General features: G+C 38.5%; 1 protein-coding gene across 1 annotated transcript in view; it reads right to left on the bottom strand.

The window, feature by feature from the left end:
* The window catches only part of LOC121948111 (gamma-aminobutyric acid receptor subunit alpha-2), a 42,615-nt gene extending 24,945 nt beyond the window's left edge, over window positions 1–17,670 (bottom strand). Inside the window, exons 1-4 of the mRNA XM_042493382.1 lie at window positions 17,491–17,670; window positions 16,956–17,061; window positions 12,863–12,978; window positions 492–559 (exon numbers count right to left, since the gene is read on the bottom strand). Of these exons, the coding sequence (XP_042349316.1) occupies window positions 492–559; window positions 12,863–12,978; window positions 16,956–17,026 (255 nt within the window). The 5' untranslated portion in view covers window positions 17,027–17,061; window positions 17,491–17,670. The remainder of the gene's footprint in view (window positions 1–491; window positions 560–12,862; window positions 12,979–16,955; window positions 17,062–17,490) is intronic.
* Between the last annotated feature and the right edge of the window lie 8,000 nt (window positions 17,671–25,670).

Genomic DNA, 25,670 nt, shown 5'->3' with positions numbered 1-25,670 from the left:
GTTCAGCTGAGTGCCTTCTAGTTTACATGTCTTTCAGAGGCTACTGCATTGAACTCCAACATCATAACTGCTAAATCAATAGATCAATCACTTGGAAAATGGGTCTTCAACAATGGGAGGGACTCTGATGATATGGTGTGAGGGCGGGCGCATGTTTCAGAATGATAAACAGGAAAGCCCAGGATAAACAAAGGAGTGACTTGAATAACAAGAGGACTTTCAATAATTTATAAGATGAAAATTGTCAGATGAATAGACATCGTGCTGCACTGTGGAAACTCATCCCACTTCAGTGTCACTTTGTGTGTTGGGAAACAGCAGGACACAATGTAATTATGAAAGGTGGGAAAGCTGTGATGAAAATAGATATAGAGCAAAAGAAAGTACGGTATGAACAGGAAGAATGGTTTTGTTCTCGACGTGTTCATACAGCAGCAAAGATCTGGGTGAATAATAAACACGATAAATAGATGTCCAATGTCTGCTCTCACCATGTCTGTGTCTGAAACTGGTCCAAAGCTGGTGACGTAGATGTTTGTCTTCACCTCAGTTATCCTGTCTGGATAAGAGACAACAAGAGACAAAATAAGGGTTAAAAGGCAAGGAAGTGGTGAATATGGGATATGTTTTACATCATTTTCTACAAACTACTTCCTCTGAACTTTTAAAGATTTTTAGTAGCCTGTCTGACTGGATGCTGTATGTTAAAAGCTTTTTATTGTTTAAAGAAGAAAACCACGGCAAATAAGGAATCTTTTAGGTTTTGACTGGCATAAGGAAACAATGAGTCGATAGTTTACGTAAAGCAAAAACAAATATGTGTAATGAGTCTATCACACTACAGAAAACTGTGTTATCAATACCAGCAAAATTTAAATGATTAAAAAAAGCCAATTATATCATTTTAGATTGCAAAATAGTGAAAAAATTAGCAGTACTCTTTGCTCTGAGATGTTGGAGGTGTGTCCCTAAAAAGAGCTGAAATGACGATCAGGCTGCTGCTAAGTGACAGACTCTAATTAGCAGCTAGCCCCTTAACACACAGCACACACACACACACCCAGAGGCCAAGAACTGCTACACAGCTACAGAATCTTGTTAGCAGCTAACCCAGTAGCAAACACAGTCTATAGAAGCACAGTAAACACACAGTGAGCCAAAGTAAGAATATTGCGTTGTGGCAACAGGCTGTTCAGCAACTAACAGTAGGTAATGCTAAAGTTAGCACAAAGCACCCACAGCTGTGAGCAGTAATTGCAGGTAGGCCAGGTTGCCAATTTGGGTTAAAAACAAAATGGTATGTCAGTGATGGCTATTTTGTTTGTTTTTATTTGACTTATGCCAAAAGCACTGACAAAGCAAAGCTATTTTTTGAGTTTGGAATGAGAATGGGCTGATATTGTTGGGAGAGGGTTAAGTACAGGTGGAAGAAGTGGAATTGAGAGCAGTGACAGCGGCACACCTCCAACTCCATAGGGTCATCTAAAGATTTACAATACCAGTACCCTTAAAGTGATACAGATATCAATAGAATACTTCATCCAATACCCATAGCGTGAATGAGTAGCATGTAGGCACACTTAACAGCCAATACCACACTTGAGTTTGCCACACCACAGACTGTATGGCCCGTAGCTGCTGCTGCGGGAGTGTGAGCTCTGCACCGTGGACTGTTGTGAGAGTCCGCACAGACACAGTGACAGGGCTAACTGGACGTATTCCATGGCTAACATTACCAAATGACTATCAACAATCAAAAGACAGAGTTGAGCCATTTCAGTGTCTGTGTGAGTTTGTTGGGACCATTTAATGGCTCAGTAGAAGCCACTGATGCTGTGTTAGATTGTGCTTATCAGGCGCACAATGACTGACCGCCTGAGGAGAATGGCTACGAGACAGCAGCAACAGGTAGCTTGCACACGCAGTTACTTATTATATTATTATATTTATATATCTATTTTCAGCTGATACCTTAATAGTACTGAGTACAAACACCCTGGCTTCTCCTTAGTAAGATAAGCAAATTTACTGTGCCCCACTGATCGTCATAAATCGATCTTATCACTGTCCACTGTCATTTGTTTGCTAATCAGGGGGTACTATATTGTGTACAGACTCAGTTCACCTCTTACTGACCTGTGCAAGCAAAGTCATGAGCAACTCTTGTTAGATTAGATTTGGTGAGCCGCAGCAACATGTAAGCTATGATTTTAAGCGTATAAAATTTGTCCTAAATGTTCGCGCTGATGTGACAGATAGGAAGAGCAAAGCTCTCATATGCTCCCTATTCAAGTGATAATGTGCTACTGCATCAGCACTGCTGCATCAGGTCCATTTGCTTTCTCTACACTCTGTCTCTTTCAATAATTACTGAAGCTCCATCTCTCATGCTCGCTCAATTCAAAAAGCTTTCACGTTTTACTCTACACTCTGTACTACACAGCAAACAGCATCTCACATACAATCTAAAGAGATCATTACTCCTCAGTAAAGTGCCCTCATGCATGGCAAGGCGAGCCGCCATTCAAGTCCCTCTAACAGGACGTATTATGAAAATGCTTTCTTATTTATAAGGTAATGTAAATCAAGGGGAAGTGGCAGGTTGCTGGGTAATAGGTGCAATCCATTTAGCATGACATACGGTGGGGTGCATTTATTTATGTAAACCAGGCCTTTGTATCTAATAAAGGCTGATTTAAAATGATCAGGTTTTTACTGTGGCTCTCAGGGGCCTCCATTAGGTTGATTTATTTAAAGAGAAATGCTCTTTGTGGAGCCTCACACGAAACACCATCTCAGTAAAAACCATGCTTGACACTAAGCTGTACTGCACTGCTACTTCTTGTAAAAAGATACACTATGGCGCATCTTATCATCGGGGCGTGCTGTAGCTTTAAGGGGTAAGTAGTTTTATTGGGGCCATAATCAACTTTTAGCACATTGTAATTCAAGCAGTCTGGTGAAAAACAGACTTCTACACCCCCTATTGGCTCTGTTTTCAGGCATTAGAAAACCTAGAACGTGACATGAGATTGGCCAATCACAGTTAAGTTTTAGAGAGGGCATTCTTATAGAGTGCCCCAGGGATAACATTTTTCTGTTGGCTGACACGGAAGCTAACATCAGCCCTGGTTTCTTCGTCAAAAAGCCTGAGGGACTTTTGCACTGGATTTTACCGCAAGCCACCAGCCTGCTGTGATACCCCGTGCTTCTATGGCCGCCGACACAAGGTCCATCACCCAAGCTGCCCTCCTGCTCTCCTCCAAGCGAAACAGTCTACAGGGGCGGGGAGTGAGGCAGACAAACCGTGAGGTGGCTACCTAGCTAGTTCTTTTCTCTTTTGTCATCTAATAAACAGAGAGAGAGAGAAAGAGGGGCAAAAGGGAGCTGAGTAAATGTGCTGTAGGCAATGAAATAAAGTGTCATGAATCAATGTAAGGGAAGCACTGGGTTACTGTATGACGCGCATATGCCCATGGTGGTCTGATGGGAGGGGCTTAAGACAGAGGAGGAGCTGCGGGAGGAGGGTGTATTTTTAAATTCTGCCAGGACTTTTTTATGTGCCTTTTCAGATTTCTTCCTACCCTAGCTTTAATACAGTGAACTTCTCAATGGCTGTGCCTTTTTTTAGGTAGGCCTTTTTTAGAATGGCGTGTGTGGTGCGCCCCCGTCTGTTTCTGCAAACCTATCCAAGAGCCAGCTACAATCATGCATTATGACGATAGCAAAAAGATAAATTTAGGCCACTACCAGATTGGACTAATGACATGAGTGCCATTAGACATAATATTTAGTCCTTTATAAATTCTGTCCACAGTATAGAGAGAGGTGACAGGCACAACCGATAAATGAAATAAAAAGACCAGTCATTGTTTTTTTAACATCTCTCCCGTTTACAGAAACATTCTGATTTGCTTTTTCTATGTGAGACAATATTTGCATGACTGTATTCAAACAATATCATCTGGAAGTAAGTAGCCTGTCTCTCTAGCCTTTTTTACACAAAGCTCACACTATAGAACAGCTACAAAGTCCCTTCTTCATGCCTTTTAGACAGCATGCCGGCAACACGGAAGTTAAAGAGGCGTGAATGGCTGACATGTAACACAACAGTGTCAACATGTCTGCGGCCCTTTCTAAACAATAACAGCAAGGTGGCATGACAGTTTTTGTTAGTTTTTTTAATAGGCTGTCATGCTTTTTGTATAAAGAATTTTTTTTTTGTAGTTTGCTTTGTCCTACCGGGAGCATTTTCTATGCATGTATTGTGCGTTTTCACAAAATTATTAACTTATGTCAGCATGATAAGCTACATTTTCTTTAGATATTTTGTGTGTTCAAAAGCATTCTTCACCATTTGTAGTGTTGACATAATTCTATTATATTTATTCTGGGGTTTTTTTGTATGCTTGTTAGTTTGGCTGGTTGGTTTGTTGTTTTTTATTATTATTATTTATTAATTCTGCATATTCATATAAGAATTGACATCTTTTAGGAAATGCTGTTTGCTCTTTCAGGATATTAATTTATTAATTGTTGATAATATTTTAGTCTTGTTTTGAGTTTGTTGAGATTATGAAGAAAATTATTAAAACATTTGTATTTGGTGTGTGTTCAATTCATTTTAAAAGCCCTTGCATGTCTTATGGACAGTGCAGACAATGGTCCTGCAATCATTTTTTGTATGTTACGAAAAAAAGAAAAATTACAACCCTGCTGCAAAAAACCCAGACGAATAAAAAATAAACAGAGTTTGAAGAAAACCAAAATACACCACCAAATGATAGCTCCAGTCCACTTGCATTGCATGAGTGGAGCAAATTCACAAGCAAAACTAACCATATTTGACCAAATGATGCATCCTCACAGTAGCAAACCTTGAAAAGCACAGCCCTCAGGGAAAATACGTGTCTACTATTTAAAAATATCCAGAGTGCATTTAATGCCGGAGGACATCAGGACACTTATTTATAGGAACAAGGACAATACCTAAAGTTCATTTATTCAGCAAGAGCAGTCAGAAACATGTGCTTTTCATATAATCTGAATCACGTAGTGCAGATGGGCCAGCTGAACCATGTTTAATCGGTCAGACAAAACCTGTCTGTGTTAGGGGACAGTGCATCCCGCCGTGCAACTATCCAAATGTCATCTTAACTCTTGCCAGTTTGGATAAAGAGCATCAGCAAAAAAAAGTGTTGTATGGCTGGATGGATCAGAATGACATGTGTCCAGATTAAATGTCTTTAGCACCTGATGTCTTGGACTGTCGGTGATAGGCTATGTTAAATGTTTATGTGTTAGCAATAGCAATCCAAGATTTTTAAGCTGATTGAGTAGATATTATGGTTCTTATAGTTGCATAAGCAGCAATAGTTACCTTCTTAAAACCAAAATTGTCACCTAAAGAAGCAACCAACCAAGCAATCTACTAGAATCCAACCAAAAGATATCACAATATCGCCCACAGTGCAAACAACACAAATGTTCAGCAACATCCATTTAGGTACTGTCTACATGTCTCTATCAACATGTGCATGAGACTCTTATCATTACCCTCTACATCATCATAGAGTGCTATTAATGATTTCACACCTATCATTATTGTAATATGACATGCATCTGTTTCTACTATTGCTGTGCCTCTCTCCCCCTCTCTCAACCTCTCTCCCCCTCTCCTCCCCTCTCTCTTTCTCTTTCCTTTTTGGCCATGATTGTATTTCATTTGTTATTTACGACATCTATTGCTCGTCTGTCCGTCCTGGAAGAGGGATCCCTCATCATCCTCTACCACTCTTCCTGAGGTTTCTTCCTTTTTTTCCCCGTTACAGAAGTTCTTTTTCGAGAGTTTTTCCTTGGGTGATGTGAGGGTCTAAGGGCAGAGGGATGTCGTAAACTGAAAAGCCCACTCAGGCAAACCATGTTTTGTGATAATGGGCTCTATAAATAAAATTGACTTGACTTGACTTGACTTGACATGTACTGATATTTCTGAAAACTGATATTATTCCCATTAAAAAATGTCCAAATGACCTTTGTTTTCCACACCAGGACAAAAATGATGCTTGCTGGGCCAGTAGGTGGCAATAAAGGCAACATCAACTACACGTAAAACACAAAAGAAGATTCTGAGTGTGCAAACAGCATAATTTTCTTTGGCATTAAACACAGACTTTATAAAAAGATGGACGATGCATTTCCATTTACTCCCACTGAACAAAAATTAAGCCAAAATATATCCCAGCCACTGCCGTCTTCTTAATTTTGGCTGTGTTCATGCAGATATTATTAATTCTGGCAAGATGTGTGTTTTTCTTTAATTTTGGAATTTCCTGCTCAGCTCCTACAACAAATCTAAAATACACAGTGAAAATAAAATAGTTGCATTCATACTGTTAAGTGCAAAAATGCACCATTGAAACTCATTAAAAATGCAATTTTTGATCCCACAGCCATCAAAGCATATAAATATGCATTGCATTATTCCTGGGTGTCATTCTGGGCTTTGATTATGATTACATAATTTTCACCATATGTGGCATATGGAGAAAATACATGCTATTTCCATTAGGTGCACTGTCACAGTCAATGTTGCTGAAAATCAATGACATATCCCAGGCTATGATAATCAAAAAACAAATACATAAAACCCTAACCCTAACCCATATTGAAAATAGTCTCTTTTTTTTCATTTTAAAACATAGTAGCATCATGACAGCATCATGACAGAAAACTGAAAATTATATTTCAAATATTTGATTTTTATGATTAGGACTGATGTTAGTTAAAATAAAATAAATCAATTAAAGTATAAAATAATATGAATGTATGTTATTTAAAGTTTGATTTTGAAATGCGCATTTTGCACGCAGAGCGATATGTGTGTGCAATATTAAAGCGAGCCAAGCAAAGTTGCAGGCGGTAAAACCAAAATAATTAGCTGAAAGATGCTTAAACAGCCCATGGAACTGAAGAATTGGGAGATACCTGTCTGGATTTTCACAGAACACAGGGTCATAGTTGTCATATATGACCAAATGTCAATAAACTAATATTGACTACTGCTGCTTTAAAGATTTTTTTGTCATGGTTTGAACTTTTAATTCTTCTTTAAACACATGCATAAATGGATATTCACTAACCTAGACAGTCAAGACATATGAGAGGCTACCCTAGTGTTTGTGCATATTTTCCTCTCCTGTTGGTGAAGTAACCTTAACCACCAAAATAAAAAAATATTTTCGTTTTCTTGACAAATCAACAGCATCTTTTGGATTTTAACATCAAAATCCTGCTTTTAAGCCAGAACATAATGTATAGCTCTGAGTGTGGAGTCCTAGTTAAATGACAAAATTTGGGGGTGGAAAAAAAATTAGTAGCAGAAGTGTGAATATGAACAGAAGTGAGCTGCCTCGCAGTCACACTAATGATGATGTGGGAGCAACTGTGCTTTCTGGATTCGCTCTCCGCAGCCTGGCTTGATTTTAGTGCAAGTGACAGAAACCAATTGCTGCATTTTAAAAGAGCTTGGTATTGCTTCAACACTCGAAACAGAGGACAAGTATAAAAAATAAATGCTGGATTAAACCAGTTAGGGCTACAATTTAGTCCACAGTAGTTACATTACAGGCTTTGTATTGGAGAAAAATAGCCATTTTAGATTCTGAGAGCAATAGGCCTGTTAAGCCATCACATGGCTGTGGTTATATTGCATTTTCTATAAATAAATTCAAGAAAAATATGCAGCCTAAACCCACACACCAATTTATTCATTGTTGAAACGATTACGGATGTTGTTTTTTTTTCTCTCCCCCCTGAAACCTTCTAGTAGCCCCAAGGGGACACGTGGGTTCATCTTGAAAACCTCTGCCCTAGATTCATCTTTTCCATCTTATCATTTGATTATCAGCGAGGGCTGTAAAATGTTTCAACTCACATCTCTTGTTCACTGCAATAAGACCCAGCAGAAAGCTCAACAGGATGGAGTTAAATGTCGCACACCTTTGGAAAAAAAACACCTAAACACTAACTCAACGCTCCACCTTGATGTAAGATTACACTATTTTTTGTACAATCTAATGTAATCTATAGTAACAGCCCTGCAGTGGATTTAACATGACTGAAATTGTGTCTGAGCAGGCCATATACAACTTTACATAAAGTACATAGCCTGACGACTCTATTTATGGCATGCTACTTTGGTTTTATCCCCACTAATGCGACATTGTCTTTTTATATTATTCCCTGTATTATTTTTATCCTCTTTTATTGCATTTATTCTTATATTTTCTCAAACTCTATTTCGTACTTTAACTGCCTTTTGAGATCTGCTTGTTTTATTACTTTTATTCCTTTTATTTGCTTTATTCTTGTTGATCTATTGTATTCCCATTGTGTTCTTGCCTTTTTGTTGGACTGTTTAGACCTTTCTCTGTTTGGCATGTTTGTTGATGTTTATGTTATTATTCCCTGAGTTGCTGCCTTTGCTTTGTCTGTCAAAGGTACATTCAATGTGCATTTTTGTGCAACATCAAACAGACCATTGTCTGTATAACCATTGTGCGTTTCAAACAAATGCAGGACATTCTCCCAGGTGATTGGTGTTCAGAAACGTTTAAAACAGTAAAAAAAAACAGCAGTGAACTTTGAGTCATTTTTTAAGCACATTGTTACAATGCTTCCCTTCCTAAACCTAATACATGGCTTTACTTCCCCAAACCTAACCTATGTAACTTTATATTAAATACGTAATGTGACTACAGCATTCATTGGGTGCAAATTTGTTAGCTATCATATAGACAGTTGTGCATTTTCGTAAAAAATCATATGAACCATTGTATGAAGATAGGTTAGTCTGAGAAGTGCTAGAATTATTTTTTAAGGCTGCAGTTTGTGGTCTTGTCATAAGCATAGATTTTGAGGGGGGTCGCAAGATCCATATGCCCCTCAATATTCAAAAAATATACATTTGCCCCCTCCCAGTGTTTTTTTTTAGCAGTGTTTTTGTACAAATTGCACAAATTCACCAGAATGCAGGAAATCAAGTATTAGACGCTCAATTTTTTCTCGTGAAGGACCCCCAAGTGCAAGTTTCATATGTATCACCCAACCCTATGCCTATCTTCATTGGCATTGAAAAAATGTCTTTAAATTCAAATGCAACAGAGTAAAATATAAAGATGTAGGACAATAAAGCAAAATACATTTTGTAATGCTCTGCATGTGTCAACTCATGTGTAATGATGCGGTAATTAAATGACTGAATATTTGGATATTTATAAAAACCGAGATTACATACAGTATGAATATTAGATAGATTGGGATTCAGGCTCCTTTTTTGGGTGAAAACTACTTGAACATAAAAACTGTGAAAGGGACTGACTCTGTATCCCAGAGTACACTGTATGTCTGAGTGAACACACTCGTGCAGCTGTGATGAGACCCTTTTTCAGCCATTACAAACGTGTTACAAAGCAAGGCTCAGTGAAGCGTTAACATGTTTTTGCCACAGATGAGACATAAAGATCTAATGTGTCTACAGTGTGGAAAACTCCATCTGAGGTCATTTCTCTCCTCCTAGACTGAATTCTGCTCCACGATGTAGCCCTCGTGTACGTTAATGGCTACAGTGTGGTACTGCATCTAGAGTGTTGGGAGTTTTACTCCCACTGGAGACGAATCTGATATAATGTATGAGCTCGTAGTACTATACGAAACATTGGACGAAAGTACTCAATTTATGTTTGAATGTTTTATTTATATGTTTTATTTCAGGTCGCTGATTTCCTCCATGTCTGCTTTTAACACTTTCACTTCTCCAGAGCTGTCTGTTGGAGAGTCATGAGTTAATGTAGTCAAAATCAATGGATTTAATAATTCAATCCTATTAATCTCCAACGGTCTAAACAACATCTTGCTAAAAATTCCAGGTCCAAATATATATTTCATAATTCTAGGGATGCATTAATCATACATTTTGGTGCATAAACCATGTTTGATGGAAAATTCCATGAAATATGATAATGAAGGGTCTAAAAGTGAGATATTAAGCCACAGTGTTGCAATAGGCCAACATGTATTCTTTTCCTGCACAGTAAATAAGCTAGCAGCACCATTACTGTAGGTCCAGTTGTACAGGCTGAGCGCTGCCAAGCTAAAGGAGGTCTGTTCCCCATATGGCAGCTCCTGGACTGGGCTGATGGCCCCAGGAATTTGAATTTCAAATGGAACCAAATCCTGAGGGAGGAGCTCAGCTTTGGGGTGAGGGGCCAGCTGGAAATGAGATGCCAAACATGGAGGATGATGGGAGAGGTGAGGATGGAGAGGGAAGCACTGTGGTGCACTGAGGCCACAGACGTGACTCTCATCGACTCACAGAATGCAGGGAGTGTCCTCTGAAGAGAGTGGAAAATACTGAAGCCTATCATGATTGTGAAGCTGAAAATTCACTGTGTCAAACCTCAAAGCTTAGGAGAATCCCTTTTTAATGGCTGAATTTTAAATATTTTAACATAAAATACATTACCCTATCTATTGCACACCACATTTATAACTTGTATAATAAGATTTTTTGTTTAAATCTTTGTTGAGCTTTTCCCAATAAGAAGATTAATAACTCACAGTGCAAAATGACATCGATCAATTAATTACTTATTTATTTTGTCACATGGATTTAGGCAAGGTACAATTCCAATGAAATTTGATCCCACATAACTTACTGCACTGTAATTTAGTCATTTTTTGCATCCCCTTAAATTGTTGGCTGCTGCTTCATAATTGTCCATGTTGCCAGGTGGCTCTGGTAATCCATGGCTTCTGGTTGTGGACTGATTTAACTGTCCATACATCCTGAGCTCGACAGCCACATGGCTGCTCCTCCCAAAAACAGATACTCAACTCTGCTTCTGAATTTCATAACATTATAGCATTGATTCGCAGCAGCAAAAGGATAGCAACTCACATTTACACCATCACACCAATACTTATTCAACGTAAAGCACATGCCTCCTGAGCCCTCTACTCTGCCCGATCAGCAAATAAAAAAAGTCGCCTGTTTGAATGGTGCTGTACAGTATTTAGCAAAGTTTTCGCTGAATGAAAGGATATTACAGTTCCTGATAACCCATTGGATTTGGCTTGGAGGTTGTCCAATTTATTATCTAATGCCTGACAATGCTAGCAGGATGCTAAGTCAGCTAGTGCCCATTCTTCATTTCTCCTCAGTGTTAACTGATATTTACATCTGAAAACCTCAACCTGGTTGGCTGGCAGCTAGCTAGCTAGAAGTCGGCAGAAGACTTTACAGACCAGCAAGTTCATTTCCACATGCCAGTGAGTGTTTTGCAACCACACACCACCACCGCCAAGACTTGCAAAATGGGCGTAAGAGCCTAAATTTAGCGCATATTTGGCTGAGCTGACACAGAAATGACTAAAAGCAGCCATGCCTACGTAACAACACACATCACAACTTCCAGACAGCGATTATACACGAAATCTGATGACCCTTGCCTGCCAACAGTGACAGCAGCAAAGGTTGTAGATTTTCTTAATGATCTTAGCTAATTGAGGCAAAAACTTTTTAAAAAATAAATCAATAAAAAAGTACACATTATTGACTGTCAGCCAAGTAACAATTCAATTTTCCACTGTTAAAAAAAAAAAATTCACTGAACATAGAACGGCCGGTGTTTTAGTCCAATAGGTGACTTTCAGTCGAAGGTGTCCCTGGTTTCTTGTAGTAACTTATATTTATTGCTGGTGCAGATTATTAACAAATTAGTGTACGTTCAAAATTGTTTAAATCAACGTGAAAGCTTTCATGAGGACACCTACATGTTCTGCTTGTGTTTTTTTAACAGCTGCTGTTACTACAAGCGACCACGGACGCATTCGGCTGAGAGTCAGAAGTTGCTTAAAACTCACTTTTCAAACCAAAATCCCTGATATGACAGCTTGCATTCAAATGCATGTGTATTGGAAGGCGATGCCATTGCAGTGATTGGGACTTGTTTACCTCTGGTACTTCCCTGCATTTGTTTTTTTATACCCAATTATACCCAATGTACGATCACTACTAAACAAATACATGTATATAAACAAAGCTTTCTCATAGTTGACCTCTTGAAGAATTTTAGTTTTTCAAGCCTGAGATATGGCATAACATTCTCTGACCATTCAAAGTGTTGTGGTGATTTGGTAGATTTCCACTGAATCAACACTTATGACAAACAGGCTAAGGCTTTCAGGCTGTGCACCTCAAAGTGCAAACATCTCCAGGACCTACTCCAAATATTGGAATTTGGGGTCTGGTCGTACCTGGTCATATGAAATAATTCACCTTTAATGTTGCATTTTACTCAAACTGCTCCTTGAAGAATATGTAATCTAAGAAGGAATGTATAGACCGATGTCCACACAATCACACTAGCATTGTAACCACGCAGCACAAGCAAACAACTTTGTTTCCTACATTATCTGACAAATCCAATGGGCATTTTCTGGAAAAACTCAGCGAGAATATAGCCCTCTGCAGGGTTAAATGTGGCCAGTTTGGCTGTTGTGTCTTTCCAGGAAGTGGAGTGAGGGTTATATAACCTAAATGTTTTGTGCACAGAGTGTGCTTGTCAGTTTATTCTTGAGGGGATTGTTGCCAAAGGTTATCAGTACCACAGATCCGATGTTAAATGAAGTGTTCTCACTCCAAATGAGCCATCAAGCGTTTAAAGAAGACACATGTGCTACATCATAATAAATTGGAGCAGAAAACATTCAATTAGGAAGTTAGATAGAATCATCTAAAAAGTACAGATATTAAAGGATCAACTTCTGCATAGCTAAGGATAGCAGATCATTTCCTTACCCCCGAGACCTGGTCGTAGACGGTTGTCATATCCATCCAGCAGGCTGTCCAGGATCCGTGTGAACAACGTGATGTTGGTTTTAAAGGCATCAGATGCGGCATCGGCATTCACTGACCTAGTCGACAGACACACAATAACAGCATGACCAGCTATGGGACACTTCAACCAACAGGAATTTGTTTGATTAAATTTTAATTATATTTAGACTCATAACTGTGTTTTCCACAGAGGCCTGATTTATGAAAAAAAGGGGGTCGTTATGATCTGGCAGAGACTTTATACATGCCCACACAGACGCACACACAAATACACATTGTTTCTCATCCACACGGATGACCCAGTTCAAGGCAGAACATTTGTGAGCCATCTGATCTTGGAGCCAAAACACAACTGAATATGCAAATGTAATCAGAGCTAGAGATTCATGGTAAATAAATTCAGATAAGGTCCTACATTAAAGCTCGACATATTCACCGCTGTCGACAGCTCTGGTGGAACAGCCACAGGTTATGGGCATATTTTAGGATAAACAAGCAGCTAAAGTCTATACAATATTAATCATTTTTCACATCTGGGCATTTTCTATTTGGACAATGTTTCTCTCATTTTTATTATTTTTTTTTTTTTTTTAATTTCTTCATTAATATTATTTTTTTCCATCTTGATTATGTATACTGTGCACTATATATTTTTTTAAATATTTCTATCCTTATTTTTCTCTTACTTTTATTACCACTACCATCTTATTTTTTTACATGTAGGTTTTATTGTGTGTTTGTCCTCTGTGTCATGTAAAGCACTTGTGCATGCAATTTCTTTGACATAAAGCACGTTGGGCTGCATTTCATGTATGAAAGGTGCTATACAAATACAGTTTATTATCATCAATATTATTATTTACCATCAGTTTATATTTTTATTTTTTATTTACAATTACAGTATGTTCTCTAGCATAACTATAGTGCTTTATTGCCACAGTTTCAAACAGCCAGCATATCTTTAGGCTCTGTTAGCATTAGCCTCATCAGACTGAGGATACATCAAATCATAATCAAATCTTTGTTAGCATGTGTAGGAAACCTTGGGTGAAAAGAAATTTTAAGTTAAATACTCACAAAACTAAATTATCTCTAAATCAAGGTTCACTCAGCTTATATTTATTATTTTGTGCTAACATTAGCTGCTAATGTTAGCTGTCTAAAAAGATAGCTAGTTTTTAAGGCTTGCTTGGTTAGCCTGTTAGCAATGTTAGCTTAAAAAAAAGCAGCTAAAGTTACTGCGCTGGTTTTCTGAGGATATTTTTCCAATAATATTAACTTACACATAACTATTAAAGAAACTCGTGCATTTTTTTAGTACTCAGTATGCTATGTTCATGTAATATTGTACAGACCTCCAGGCACCTGGCTGTAAATTTGAAAATATCAGGAATTTCTGAAAGCTAGCTCACCGCTGAAGACGCCACCTACTTAAGTTACAGTAAACCAAACCAGTAAACCCAAATGGTTGCAAAGCCACAATTGCTGGCAGTTATAGCTTAAAAAATAAAATAATGTAAAAAAAAAAACAACCCATTTTTTACCAATGAAGTCAATTTAGCTAATTCAAGAAAGGCAACATAATATGTTTCCATGTTTTACTTCTTAACATTTATAGATTGTTGTGAGGTTTACCCGTTCTACACATTATTTCACTTGTCATAGTAGAAAACTATGTCTTACTAATATCATTAAAAAAAGAGTTATGAGTACATGACCGGCCCTCCATAGCTGTTACTACGAGTGGGAAATTGGGGAATTTTGACAATACCCAAGTTGCAGAGTTTCACATTTGCATGAAGTTTTAGCACAGGAGCCTTTTTTTAATTGCCTCTCATGCTTCTGCAATTGTCTGTTTCTGTCTTTTCTCAACTGTCCTCTAATGTGAGCACTCAAACGACCCTAAACTGTCAAAAGACACCTTTACACCTGTGATAATGTGAGATGTCCTTTGATGAAAGAGTGGGGGCCCAGCCTTGGATAAAATGAAGGGGCAAAGCAGGTTAGGTTATATTTTTAGACATAATAATTTGAAGCAATAATGCCACATAAATAAAATATATACACATTTTTAACATTATCAGTAGCTGTATTCTTCTTCTTCTAAAAAAAGACTTGTTGGCTACAAATTTAATTAGCACATGTAGTCATAGATAAATGTAACAAATTGCTATAATTATTATTACCTAAAGAGAACTTCAATAATTAGTCCTAAAACCCCAAAATTAGTTTACATTTCAGCACCTCTGGTTCCCTCATCTTGAAGTCAGTGTGTTTGTGATTAGATGCCTGAAGGTCCATGGTTAACACTTGCTTAAGAGACTTTCATGTTTTTTCCACAACATAAAATATGTCAGTAAATACCCCATTCGCAAACTTTGAAGCTTTTATGAGTCTTTAAAAAGATGGTTGCTAACATTTGTTTTTACTGATTGCATTTAGGCTTCAAAAATCCCTAAAGTGGTGTTCATTTGTGAGGATTATCTCACTGAACAAAATTTCTAAAGTATTATAAATGTTTTTTTACTGCAGTTTTTTCTGCAATAATCTAAAATTCAATTTGATTTTTGAAGGGAACCAGGGCAACACTGATTTTTGCGTCAGCCTACAGGGAAACGTCATCCCTGGGGCATTTTATAATAGTGTACTAGTGCAATGGTTCTCAACTGGTCCAGTCACAGGGTCTTGATTTTACCCTAGTCATTAATTCAAGATCCACACATTAGATGAATTACCACATGTTTATTTTACAAAACGTAAACAACGCGTTGTTTTTGAACACAAATAAATCAAACATATTACAAGAATGAACAGAAAGGGCGCTTCAAAATAAAGGGTCTGTGCCAGAAAATTAAATGTACTTCAAAATAATGTGCGTTTTCTACAAACTTGACATGTACTCAAGTCATGGTCCATTTAGAATTGACAAGCGGCCCATTTGTGGCCCAGGACCCACCAGTTGGGAACCATTGCACTGGCGTATTGCATGTTCATACAGTATACTGTTTACCCAGCTAGCAAGTTTTGGTTCTAAAATCATTCTAAAACTGAGAATGGTACAATGCAATGTTTTAGTAATGTTGTCAGCAGCAAGTTTCCTTTTCCATTCTCTATAAATATCAAAAAATTCTAAAATGTTTTGGGGTTTTTTTGTTAACATATTACATTACATTACATTTTCATTTTTAAAAAAAAAAGGTCTGTAATCTCAGTCCTTAATGACATGTGCTGAATGTTGCTTTGAAAATGTTCTTCCTTTGTTCCCATGTAACATGAGAACATTTTATAAAAAGAGCATTCTACAATCTGTCACCTCTCAACATCACCAAAACATCCTCAGAATGTTGCAGTTAAAACTTTACATCTCAGTCAGCATTTAACCTCATAGGAACATTATTTGAAATGATAAACATCCTTAAAACATTATTTTACCATTAGATTAAAATGTTTTCTTCAAAACATTATTGCAACTTGTAGGCAACATTAGTCAATGTTGTGAGAACATTCCCTGCCAGCTGGGTATACTTGCTTAGTAATATAACAGGATTTTTTTTTTTTTTTTTTTTTTTTTTTTTGTGGGGTGGGGGACCCTCCAGATTTTGGTCCCCCCTGATTTTGACTCCATGGCTACAGCCTTGATTTCAAGGTTAATATCGGATGCAGCTATTATCCTAAATTATAATAGGCTATTAAAACTAAAATTAATAACCTGTGATATTGATAGGCTAATAAAACTGCTCTATGGAATCTGTAATGTCAAATAACCTTGGAAGCCAGTGTTGTTCATGCAGGCCTGCATTGGAAATTGTACCCCAGCTGCAATAGGCTGGATAATTACCCCCACACATGCCCTCCGGGTTATTTTTATGGTCAGACTGAAAAGCTCCTCTCCTCCTGCGCGCTGTCTGTCCACTGATAATGACTCCTGCGTGATAAAAACTTGATAAATGGAGACCTCCAGTGCGTCCCCGGAGACACAGTGAGTGATCCTATACAGCTCGTGCACTATCATCGCTTCGAGGCGTCTCCCCCTCATTCAAAAAAGAAAACTCACCTGGTTTTCCAGAGAGCTGTGAGCGCCAGCAGGCAGACGAGGAGTAGAGGAGCGCTCTCTCTGCTCCACATGGCTGCTTCAACACCTACACACAGCAGGACCGCCGCTGGAATGAACAGAGCATCTATTTAACCGGCTTGACATGCCTGTGGATTTATATGTGACCCGTAATGTCATTATGTCCATCACTTATTTCTGTGGGATTCCCTTCAGCACGCGAAAAAAAAATAGACGAAGAAGAATAGCAGCAATTAGTATTCACTGACACGTCCCACGCCTCCACTCACTGAATATTACTGTTACCAAAAATATTGTACACCGATCTAAAAGCTCTAGCACCAATTTTAGACGATAAAGCAAATCATTAAATGCGCAAAATAACCAAATAATATGACAGCAAATGTGCCATCGTGCTCCTCTCCCACGCTTTTCCAGCATCTCCCCTCATAATAATAAATAATAATAATAATAATAAAATGAACCTTTGTGTCTGAGCTTGGGAGGTTTAAAACAAAACAAAAAAAATCAGACTCACCTCAAGTGCAGAAAGTACCTGCTGCAGCTGGAATCGTCGAAGATGCAAGAAAGTTAAAGACAAATCACCGCTCGCTCCTGTTTGGATGAGACTGAATGAGTGCAAGTGTGTCATGAGAACAAAGCTGCGAGCATTGATAAATCATAGTCCCAGGCAGCAGCAGGAATGCAACCGAAATGCATTGGATTTCATCGTGTCCCCAAATTTAAAAAATAAAAATAAAAAATTTAAAAGACACAAATGAAATTTAAAAAATATGTATTAAAAAAAACCGGCAGTTATGGGAGGTGATGCTGGCTTCAAGTTGTCCTGTTCAGCACCCCCTCCTCAGCTGGTTTAAAAAAAAAAAAAAAAAAAAGCTCGATGTGAATCGTGATAAGCAAGAAGCACATCTCAGTCTCCCTCATCTCCACACAAAAACTACAAAGGCTGAGGAGGAGCAGCACTGGGTCCTAGAGGCAGAGTGGTATGCTCTGCAGCCTGCAGCTCAGCATATCTTGGAATGTGAGGCTTTTAATTTATGTTGTTTCCACTCACAGCCGATGATATATTTACAGGCTGCCACCATATTGATTATGCAGAGCAGCCAGGCGTCCTTGCATCCTTGTGATGGAGATGTTTGGAATTGGAGTTCATTTTGGGTAAGATACATAGGTCATGTTTTTGGATTTGTGTGTCAATACTCAGCAGACTTGATTTTCTTTGAATTTTCAGGCTCAACTCTTTGAAACCTGGATCGACATTAGATGCTTGTGTTACGTTGACAAGAGTTTAAACATTTAAACATTTAAACCTGCAGCAAATGGATTTCTTTTGGTTAAAAAAGGAAACAAGCAACTTGGCTAGAGATGCCCTGCAGATTTTAAGCAATTGGGGAGAAGCTGCCAAGAAAATGAACTGAAAATTATTATAAATAAATGTATAAATGAATTTTAATTTACAAGAAGACATTAAAAAGACTGCAACAGATAAAACATATAAAAGCATAATTATTAGACTTGCATATTTTTTAAATGAATTGCATTTAAATTTTTAGAACTCTTTTCAAGCCATTTCCTTCTTTTTTTTAAACAATATTATACATATATATACATTATATATATATATATATATATATATATATATAATGTTAATAAAATTTCAAGGGGGTTTTGTGTGGGGGGGGGGGTCGAAAACATTAGGCCTACGTATTACGATATTTTACATGGCGATATCAGGTATAAATTTCTTTTTTCTTTTGCTTTTTCAGTCCACTAGATACATTTTGTTGCAATAAAAAAAACTGAAGTCAGCATTCTGTTCTCACAAACTGTTCGTTATCTATGTTTTCCTACAAAAAAGTAACACACCCAAATTCATATATATCCCACATATTTTGAAAGGCTGCGATCACGTGACTAATGCACTGATGTAAATCTAAACCTAACTCAACACGTTCTCGTCCCAAATCATCACATGTTGCCACTTTGCAGTGGACTTCCCAGTCAACATATTACATCTACTGTATCCTTCTGCATATTTACATTCCGGGATGACACTGCCAACAAATGATGTCAACAAATGCACATGGTGAGATGATGGGGCACATGGTTATGTTCGGACAACAAAAGCACATGGCAGCACATGCACATGCTAGGTAGCTGCTAGGTAGGTAGAAGACATGGTAGTGTGTAGAAATAAACATCACATTCAGACTGGAAGTGAACACTTAACTCCCACATCAAAGTCTGGGGGTTTTTGGACCCATCCACTGCCCCTTCCACCTGCCCTGTTGGCTTGCACTCCATAGATTTCACTGTTACCGGCAACTTGATGAGGGTTCTGCCACATTTCATGCGGACTCTACAGTTGTTGTGCAGCCACGTTATCAAGTGACAACGTCCATGCATGTATCATGCAGACATGGCAGGTGCCATCTGGTCATCTGGTGGTGTACTTTACTAGCCTAAACCTAACCTCTGTGACTGTACATTAATAACTGTACATGAAGAATTTGACATCATTCCTGGGGTGCTAATTCATATGATATCATAGGAACTGTTGTGTATGCATGTTCGTAAAATACCATAAGACCCCTTCAATGAGAATACGTTGAAGTGAGTAACTTGATGTGTAAACTCTTTGTTGAGATAAAACAGATGCTGATACATTTTTCCTTTTGGGACATAACTGTTCACTATTGAAAAAAGATAATAAACTTCAAGATATCCCAAAATATAACTTTATAATGCATTCCTGTTATTGCAATACTAAACATACTGCAAAACATTTATAGATGCATTGATATTGTATTGTGCTCAAAGTGTTGTGATGATATTGTATTATGGGGCCTCAAGTGATTCCCAACTCTCATATTAACTGGAATGGAAAAGCCTTTAACACAGCAATTAAACCATGGGACACAGTCACCACTGAAATAATGATTAATGATTGTGTTTAACGGATAAGCAGCACCTTAAAGCTGTAGCAGTTTTAATAACTGAGTGCAAAGTCAAACCCTGCCTGATTAAGGATTCATTAAGTCATTGCAAAAAAAATAAAATAAAAAACCTTGTTAACTTGTATATGTGTGGTCACTCTGGACACTGCTGTGCCAATATGTAAAGTGCAAAGAAATGGCAACAGTCAATCTTATGTACAGAATCAGAAAACCAAAATATCAGTCCAAACATTAACTGGATTTGTTAAAAGGAGTTTTTCTTTGTTGCATTAGTGTGTGTGTGTGTGTGTGTGTGTGTGTGTGTGTGTGTGTGTGTGTGTGTGTGTGTGTGTGTGTGTGTGTGTGTGTGTGTGTGTGTGTGTGTGGGAGACCGAGAGAATAGATGGCCCTCTTGACACTTTGCTGTTGCTGGGACTGTGTATTGTGGTAGAAATAGTCGGTCTTTTCAAACATTTATTGCAGTTGCAGTGTTTTACAGCATGTGGGCTCATTTCTCTGGATGGATCCGAATCAGAAACTGAAAAATAAAATAAATCCAAAATAAAAAAACATCATTATAACCTCAAATACTTTCCCATTGCTGCTTTTGAATTGTGTTTGATCCTCCATGTGGAGCTTTAGGAGCTGTCCTTTCAGCACCACACGCTGCAGACAGATGGACATGTCTCTTGTCAGAGAAATGTAACTCCATCTAACATGTAACTGCTTTTTCTCTGTGTAACTATATTTCTGAATATAATGTTTATATTTATTTTAAATAAATTGACCTAGGGCTGCCCATAATAAGCTCTTGGGAGAGCCCATGGAGGCCCTGCTTTCTAATTGTCATTAAATACCAATGCTTTGTCACGCCCGTTGGCATATGATATTGATGTCAAAGGCCCATTAGCATCTTTATGAGACACACTGAGCTTTCAGCTAACTCCAATGTAAACCCAGTGAGGGGAGGAGGATGATGGGTCAGACTTTCACCCAAGAGACCACAGTTTGTGATCCTTGTAAAACCAAATATCTATGTACAATGCAAACACCCTCTCTGGAAAACTGTTGCAAAAAGACAAAAAAGGCACAAAATAGTGATAGTTACAGACTCTATTATTCATTCATTCTATAAAACACAATGGGAGATGTCAGTCCGGAGAAATAGACACTGAACCAAGCACAAAACATGTTAATTAATTGTTGCAGAGAACATGTTTAATCATCATGAGAATATGTTTCATACATGGAAAATGAAGTTGATTATGACTGGATACCAACTGGGTAAAAAGGGCAATTGGTCTGGGGCCCCAGCCTCCCCGAGATCCAAAAAACAGCTCAGTCATCAGAAGAAAATGTTGACAACTCACAGATATGTTACATTTCTACATTTCAAACATATCATATCACTGTTTCTAAAATGACATAGTATATGAGCTGACTTTATCATTGAGATGTGGAGGAGATGGTTGATGGCGTGTCACCAAAGTGAGCAAGCTGTAGACCACTATTCAAGACTAACATTCAACAAAACCGGTTATTTTGCTCCAAGTCATCATCATAGCTTTTAACCACCCAAATGTGGATGATATTTAGAGAACAATTGTTGTGTTTCCACTGGGGATGGTGAAACAAAAAAGCAGGGTTTTTTTTTTACAGAGACATTGTTGAATTTCCTGTCGAGATAATGCCACGAAATGTGGCTGTTTTTTACGGATACATCACTGTGTTTTCAACCACAATAGTGCAACGAAAGGCTTTGAAAAAACATGAAAAACAGGTGTTCTTTAATAAAGACATCACTATGTTTTCTGCCAGGATAGTGCCCAAAAAAATTGGTTGTTTTTTACTGAGACATTGCTACATAAAATCCAATTGGGTGCGATGAAAAACTGATGTTTTTTGTTTTGTTTTGTTTTTTTTACTAAGACATTGTAGCATTTGCTCTTTTCTAAACAATAAACAAGTGGATTTTGTGCCCAAATACTTCAACCAGAGTGTTGTGTAAACATAAAGAAGCATAGTTTCAATGTACCCACTACATAATAAGGTACAAATGTAAGAAAGCATTGGTTTGCCCAAATGCACAGTGCCAACATTCAGTCCAGCAACTGGGTTGCCAAAATTCCACTTGTTCACTGCATGTCACTTGGTTTTGCTCCAGGTTTTGTTTTTGTGTTTTTTTGTAATTTGCAGGGTGGGTCCTGAGTGAAAATATGCCTTAATATAATTCATTACTTTACATTATGCTCTGATAGTGCATATTTTTAAATATTTTAGATCAGGGGGATCGATAGGCACAGTAGACACTTTTTACCCCAGAGCTTCCTAATGGGTTAATCCGGCCATGAATCCTTTGAGTTCAGAAATCTACAGCTAAAAAAACATGCTGTGTATCAAACAAATCGTGCTGTATATCAGGTAACTGTGGCAGATACTGAGACAGGCTGGAAAAAGGACAAGAGAGCATAAAAGAGACCTGGAGACTGATAACGCCATTGATTCAAGAGACAGGAAAGAAAGTGAGTATTTGCTCTCACTCACTCACACACACGTGCATACATGCGCGCACACACACACACACACACACACACACACACACACACACACACACACACACACACACGCGCACACACACACACACACCACTGGACCTCGGGGTCGGACCATTATCAAACAGTCTCTGCCTTCCTTTGCTATACTTCAGACTAGAAGGCTGTCCCATTGATCTCTGCTCTAATCCATACCTGTGACAGGTGATCGATGAGGCAGGTCATCTCAATAACGGCGACCCTCGGGCTCGCCATCAAGTCTGACAAAGCAGGCAGGTAGGAAACAGCCAGCAGGGGAAACGCAAGGAGCATGGAGGACAAAAGAAACAAACCCTCCTCCTTTGTTGTGTTAAACTGTGTTTGCATGTGTCTCCATGTTTTTCCTCTAAACTCGGGGCTTTCCTCGCGCTGCTAGCCGCTGTGTTACACACTCTTACAGCACATTGTTTATTGCACCACGTTGCATCATGCTCAGCCTGTTGCCAGGCCTGAGTGTGTCCCAGTTGGGCACAATGAGTGACAATGCATATCGATCAGGTCCATGTGGAGGAAGGTAAGCAAATGATTCCACGTTGAAAGGTAGCTGTAAATATTTGATTAAAATGAAAATGTCCTCCTTTTATCACTGTCAGTGTTTCAGGATTGTTGTGAAATATGTGAAAATCTTCCTGATTTTATAACACACAATACAGTGATTCGTGTCACTTTGATTAAAGTCGCACAATAAATCTGAACAGTGCCGTTCAAATATGCAAAGTTATTCATCATTAGTGTGATTAATGAAGGGCTGAGTAACTCCAATCTGTCCTTTTTGTCAGTAACATACTTTGTTAACCATTTGTTAGTTTCTGCAGCCGTTTGGTTTCCAACAGACGGATTACCTGTAAAGAGCCAGAACACCATGGGAGCAATACAAATGCAGTCAGACAGGCAGTGATTGACTGATGTGCTTTGAGTCAGTGGGGGAGCAGCTCAATAATGATCTGATCGATCAAAAGAAAAAAAAAAACAGATAACAGAAAAGTGTGCGGCTCCTGCGATGCATTTAAACAAGCTGACTGAAATGTTTGCTTTGTCAGAATAACTACAAAATGAGAAGATTAAATACAGTCAGTGATGGCTGTCTGAGCAAACATGTTTGCTTGTTATGGAATGAAATACAACAGAATGAAATGCTTAATGTCCGTGAGGGTGATATGACGCACATGCATGCACACAAGTGTCCACGTCGACACGCGTAAACACGCACACACACACACACACACACACAGTGTCCTCTGCTGGAGAAACACAAGAACTCACTGCACACAGACCTGGAAACAGATGTGGGAAAAAGCACACAAGGACCTTTCCATGACCAGGTTTGATTTTCAGCTTGTCATCACACACAGCCCAGCTTGCTCTATTTGTCATCGCGCTGAGCAGCTAAACATAACATGCAGCCTTTGATACGGTCCTGATATAAGAGCAGAGCACCAGGTGGTTGTTGACTCTGCTGATATTTTTTGGGGGGGAAGAGAGAAAATACCTGAGCCAGTCATGCAGCGTGTTTTTGTCAGTTGCATGTCAGCATGAGTTGATTCACCAGGCAATGCTGGAAATGCTAAACCAGTCTCAGGACTGTTACCTCGGCAACAAGCCATGCATGGCAGAAGAACGATGTTGTGAGAGAAAAAAGATGAGGAGCCCATCGAGGAGCTCTGACACTCTTAAAGTGATAGGTCACCCTCAAAAAATCCTTTTGCTGTATACAAAGCACAGACAGACACACACACACACACACACACACACACACACACACAGAGAGAGAGAGAGAGAGAGAGAGAGCAATATTTAACCATCCTGACATTAACTGTTATGTTCCCCTCACTTTATTATTCTTCTTAATAAAGGCTCACTAAACTTACAGTACCATCACTCTATGGTGGCCTTAATTCATCCTGTCAAATTAAATATTCATACTTTGAGGGTACATTATCTGTATTCAGAATATGTTACGGAGTGGATTAATATACGGAGGAGGAGCATACTAAGAAGTACGTGATGAGCTATTACATTAACTCTGTTACAGACAGGGAACGGTTAACATGGCTGAAATTAAAAATGGCAAATATTAGCCTCTTGGTCACTTCAAATAAATGCAACCACTGATTTCCGGTGGCAAAGCCAATTTGCATCTTTACATGGAGTTCAACTTTGGTGGTAAGAATATAAAAAATTTACCTTTAACATCATTATTTTCCTGTAACTATACCGTAAAAGTTCAAATATAAGCCTAGTCCTACTTATACATTCAGTCCCTTTAACTAGCAGGGTGTGGTAAAATGGTAAATGGGCGGTACTTATACAGCGCGTGTTATTGACTACTCAAAGCACTTTCACACTACATTGTCACATTCACACACACATTCACACACTGGCTACTGTCCAAGGTGCCACCTGCTACTCAGTAATCATTCACACACACGCACACTTTGATGACGCAGCATCGGGAGCAATTCCAGGTTCAGTATCTTGCCCAAGGATACTTCGACATGTTGCCTGGAGGAGCCGGGGATCGAACCACGGACCTTACCATTAGAGGACAACCCGCTCTGCCTCAGAGCCACAGCTGCCCTGTGGCAACACATTTTGACAAAAAAATGCATGTCTCAATTAGAGGCCAAGTAACCATTTTATACATTCAAAGAACTTGTATAAAAAGTTCTGGGTTGTAAACTATCCACTGGAGATAACATTAATTAGTTTCTTAGATCAGATGCTGGTATATGTTTAAACTTTTGTCATTATGGACATGCTACACACGGCTAGCTTAGTAAGATTCTCTACAAATCAGTCACAGTTAATTTTACTGAAACCCTAAGCACAAAAGAAGCAAGAGAGATGCAAAAAGAAGGTTTAAATAAACAATTTGTATTTCTCATCTTCACTAAGTGACAGTTTTGAGTGAGAAGCGATCGTCACTCGCCTGCATTTGCATGTGTGGGTGTGCCCTTTGGTGCGCTAATGAGGCTACACCCACTCTAAGTTTTTTATTTTAATATGCCGTTTTAAAACAGAAATTATCTCTGCACACTCACAGATGTTTGACACCACTTCAGAAATCCTCTCTGGCCATACTAACATGTCTGAAAATGCATCACATGACCACTCAGGCACACTGAGCATGCGCATGCTGATGTAAACACGATGCAGTTGGTTGCCTGACA

Source organism: Plectropomus leopardus, chromosome 9, assembly GCF_008729295.1.
Source record: "Plectropomus leopardus isolate mb chromosome 9, YSFRI_Pleo_2.0, whole genome shotgun sequence".
NCBI lineage: Eukaryota > Metazoa > Chordata > Actinopteri > Perciformes > Serranidae > Plectropomus > Plectropomus leopardus.
This window is presented reverse-complemented; position numbering and strand designations above follow the sequence as displayed.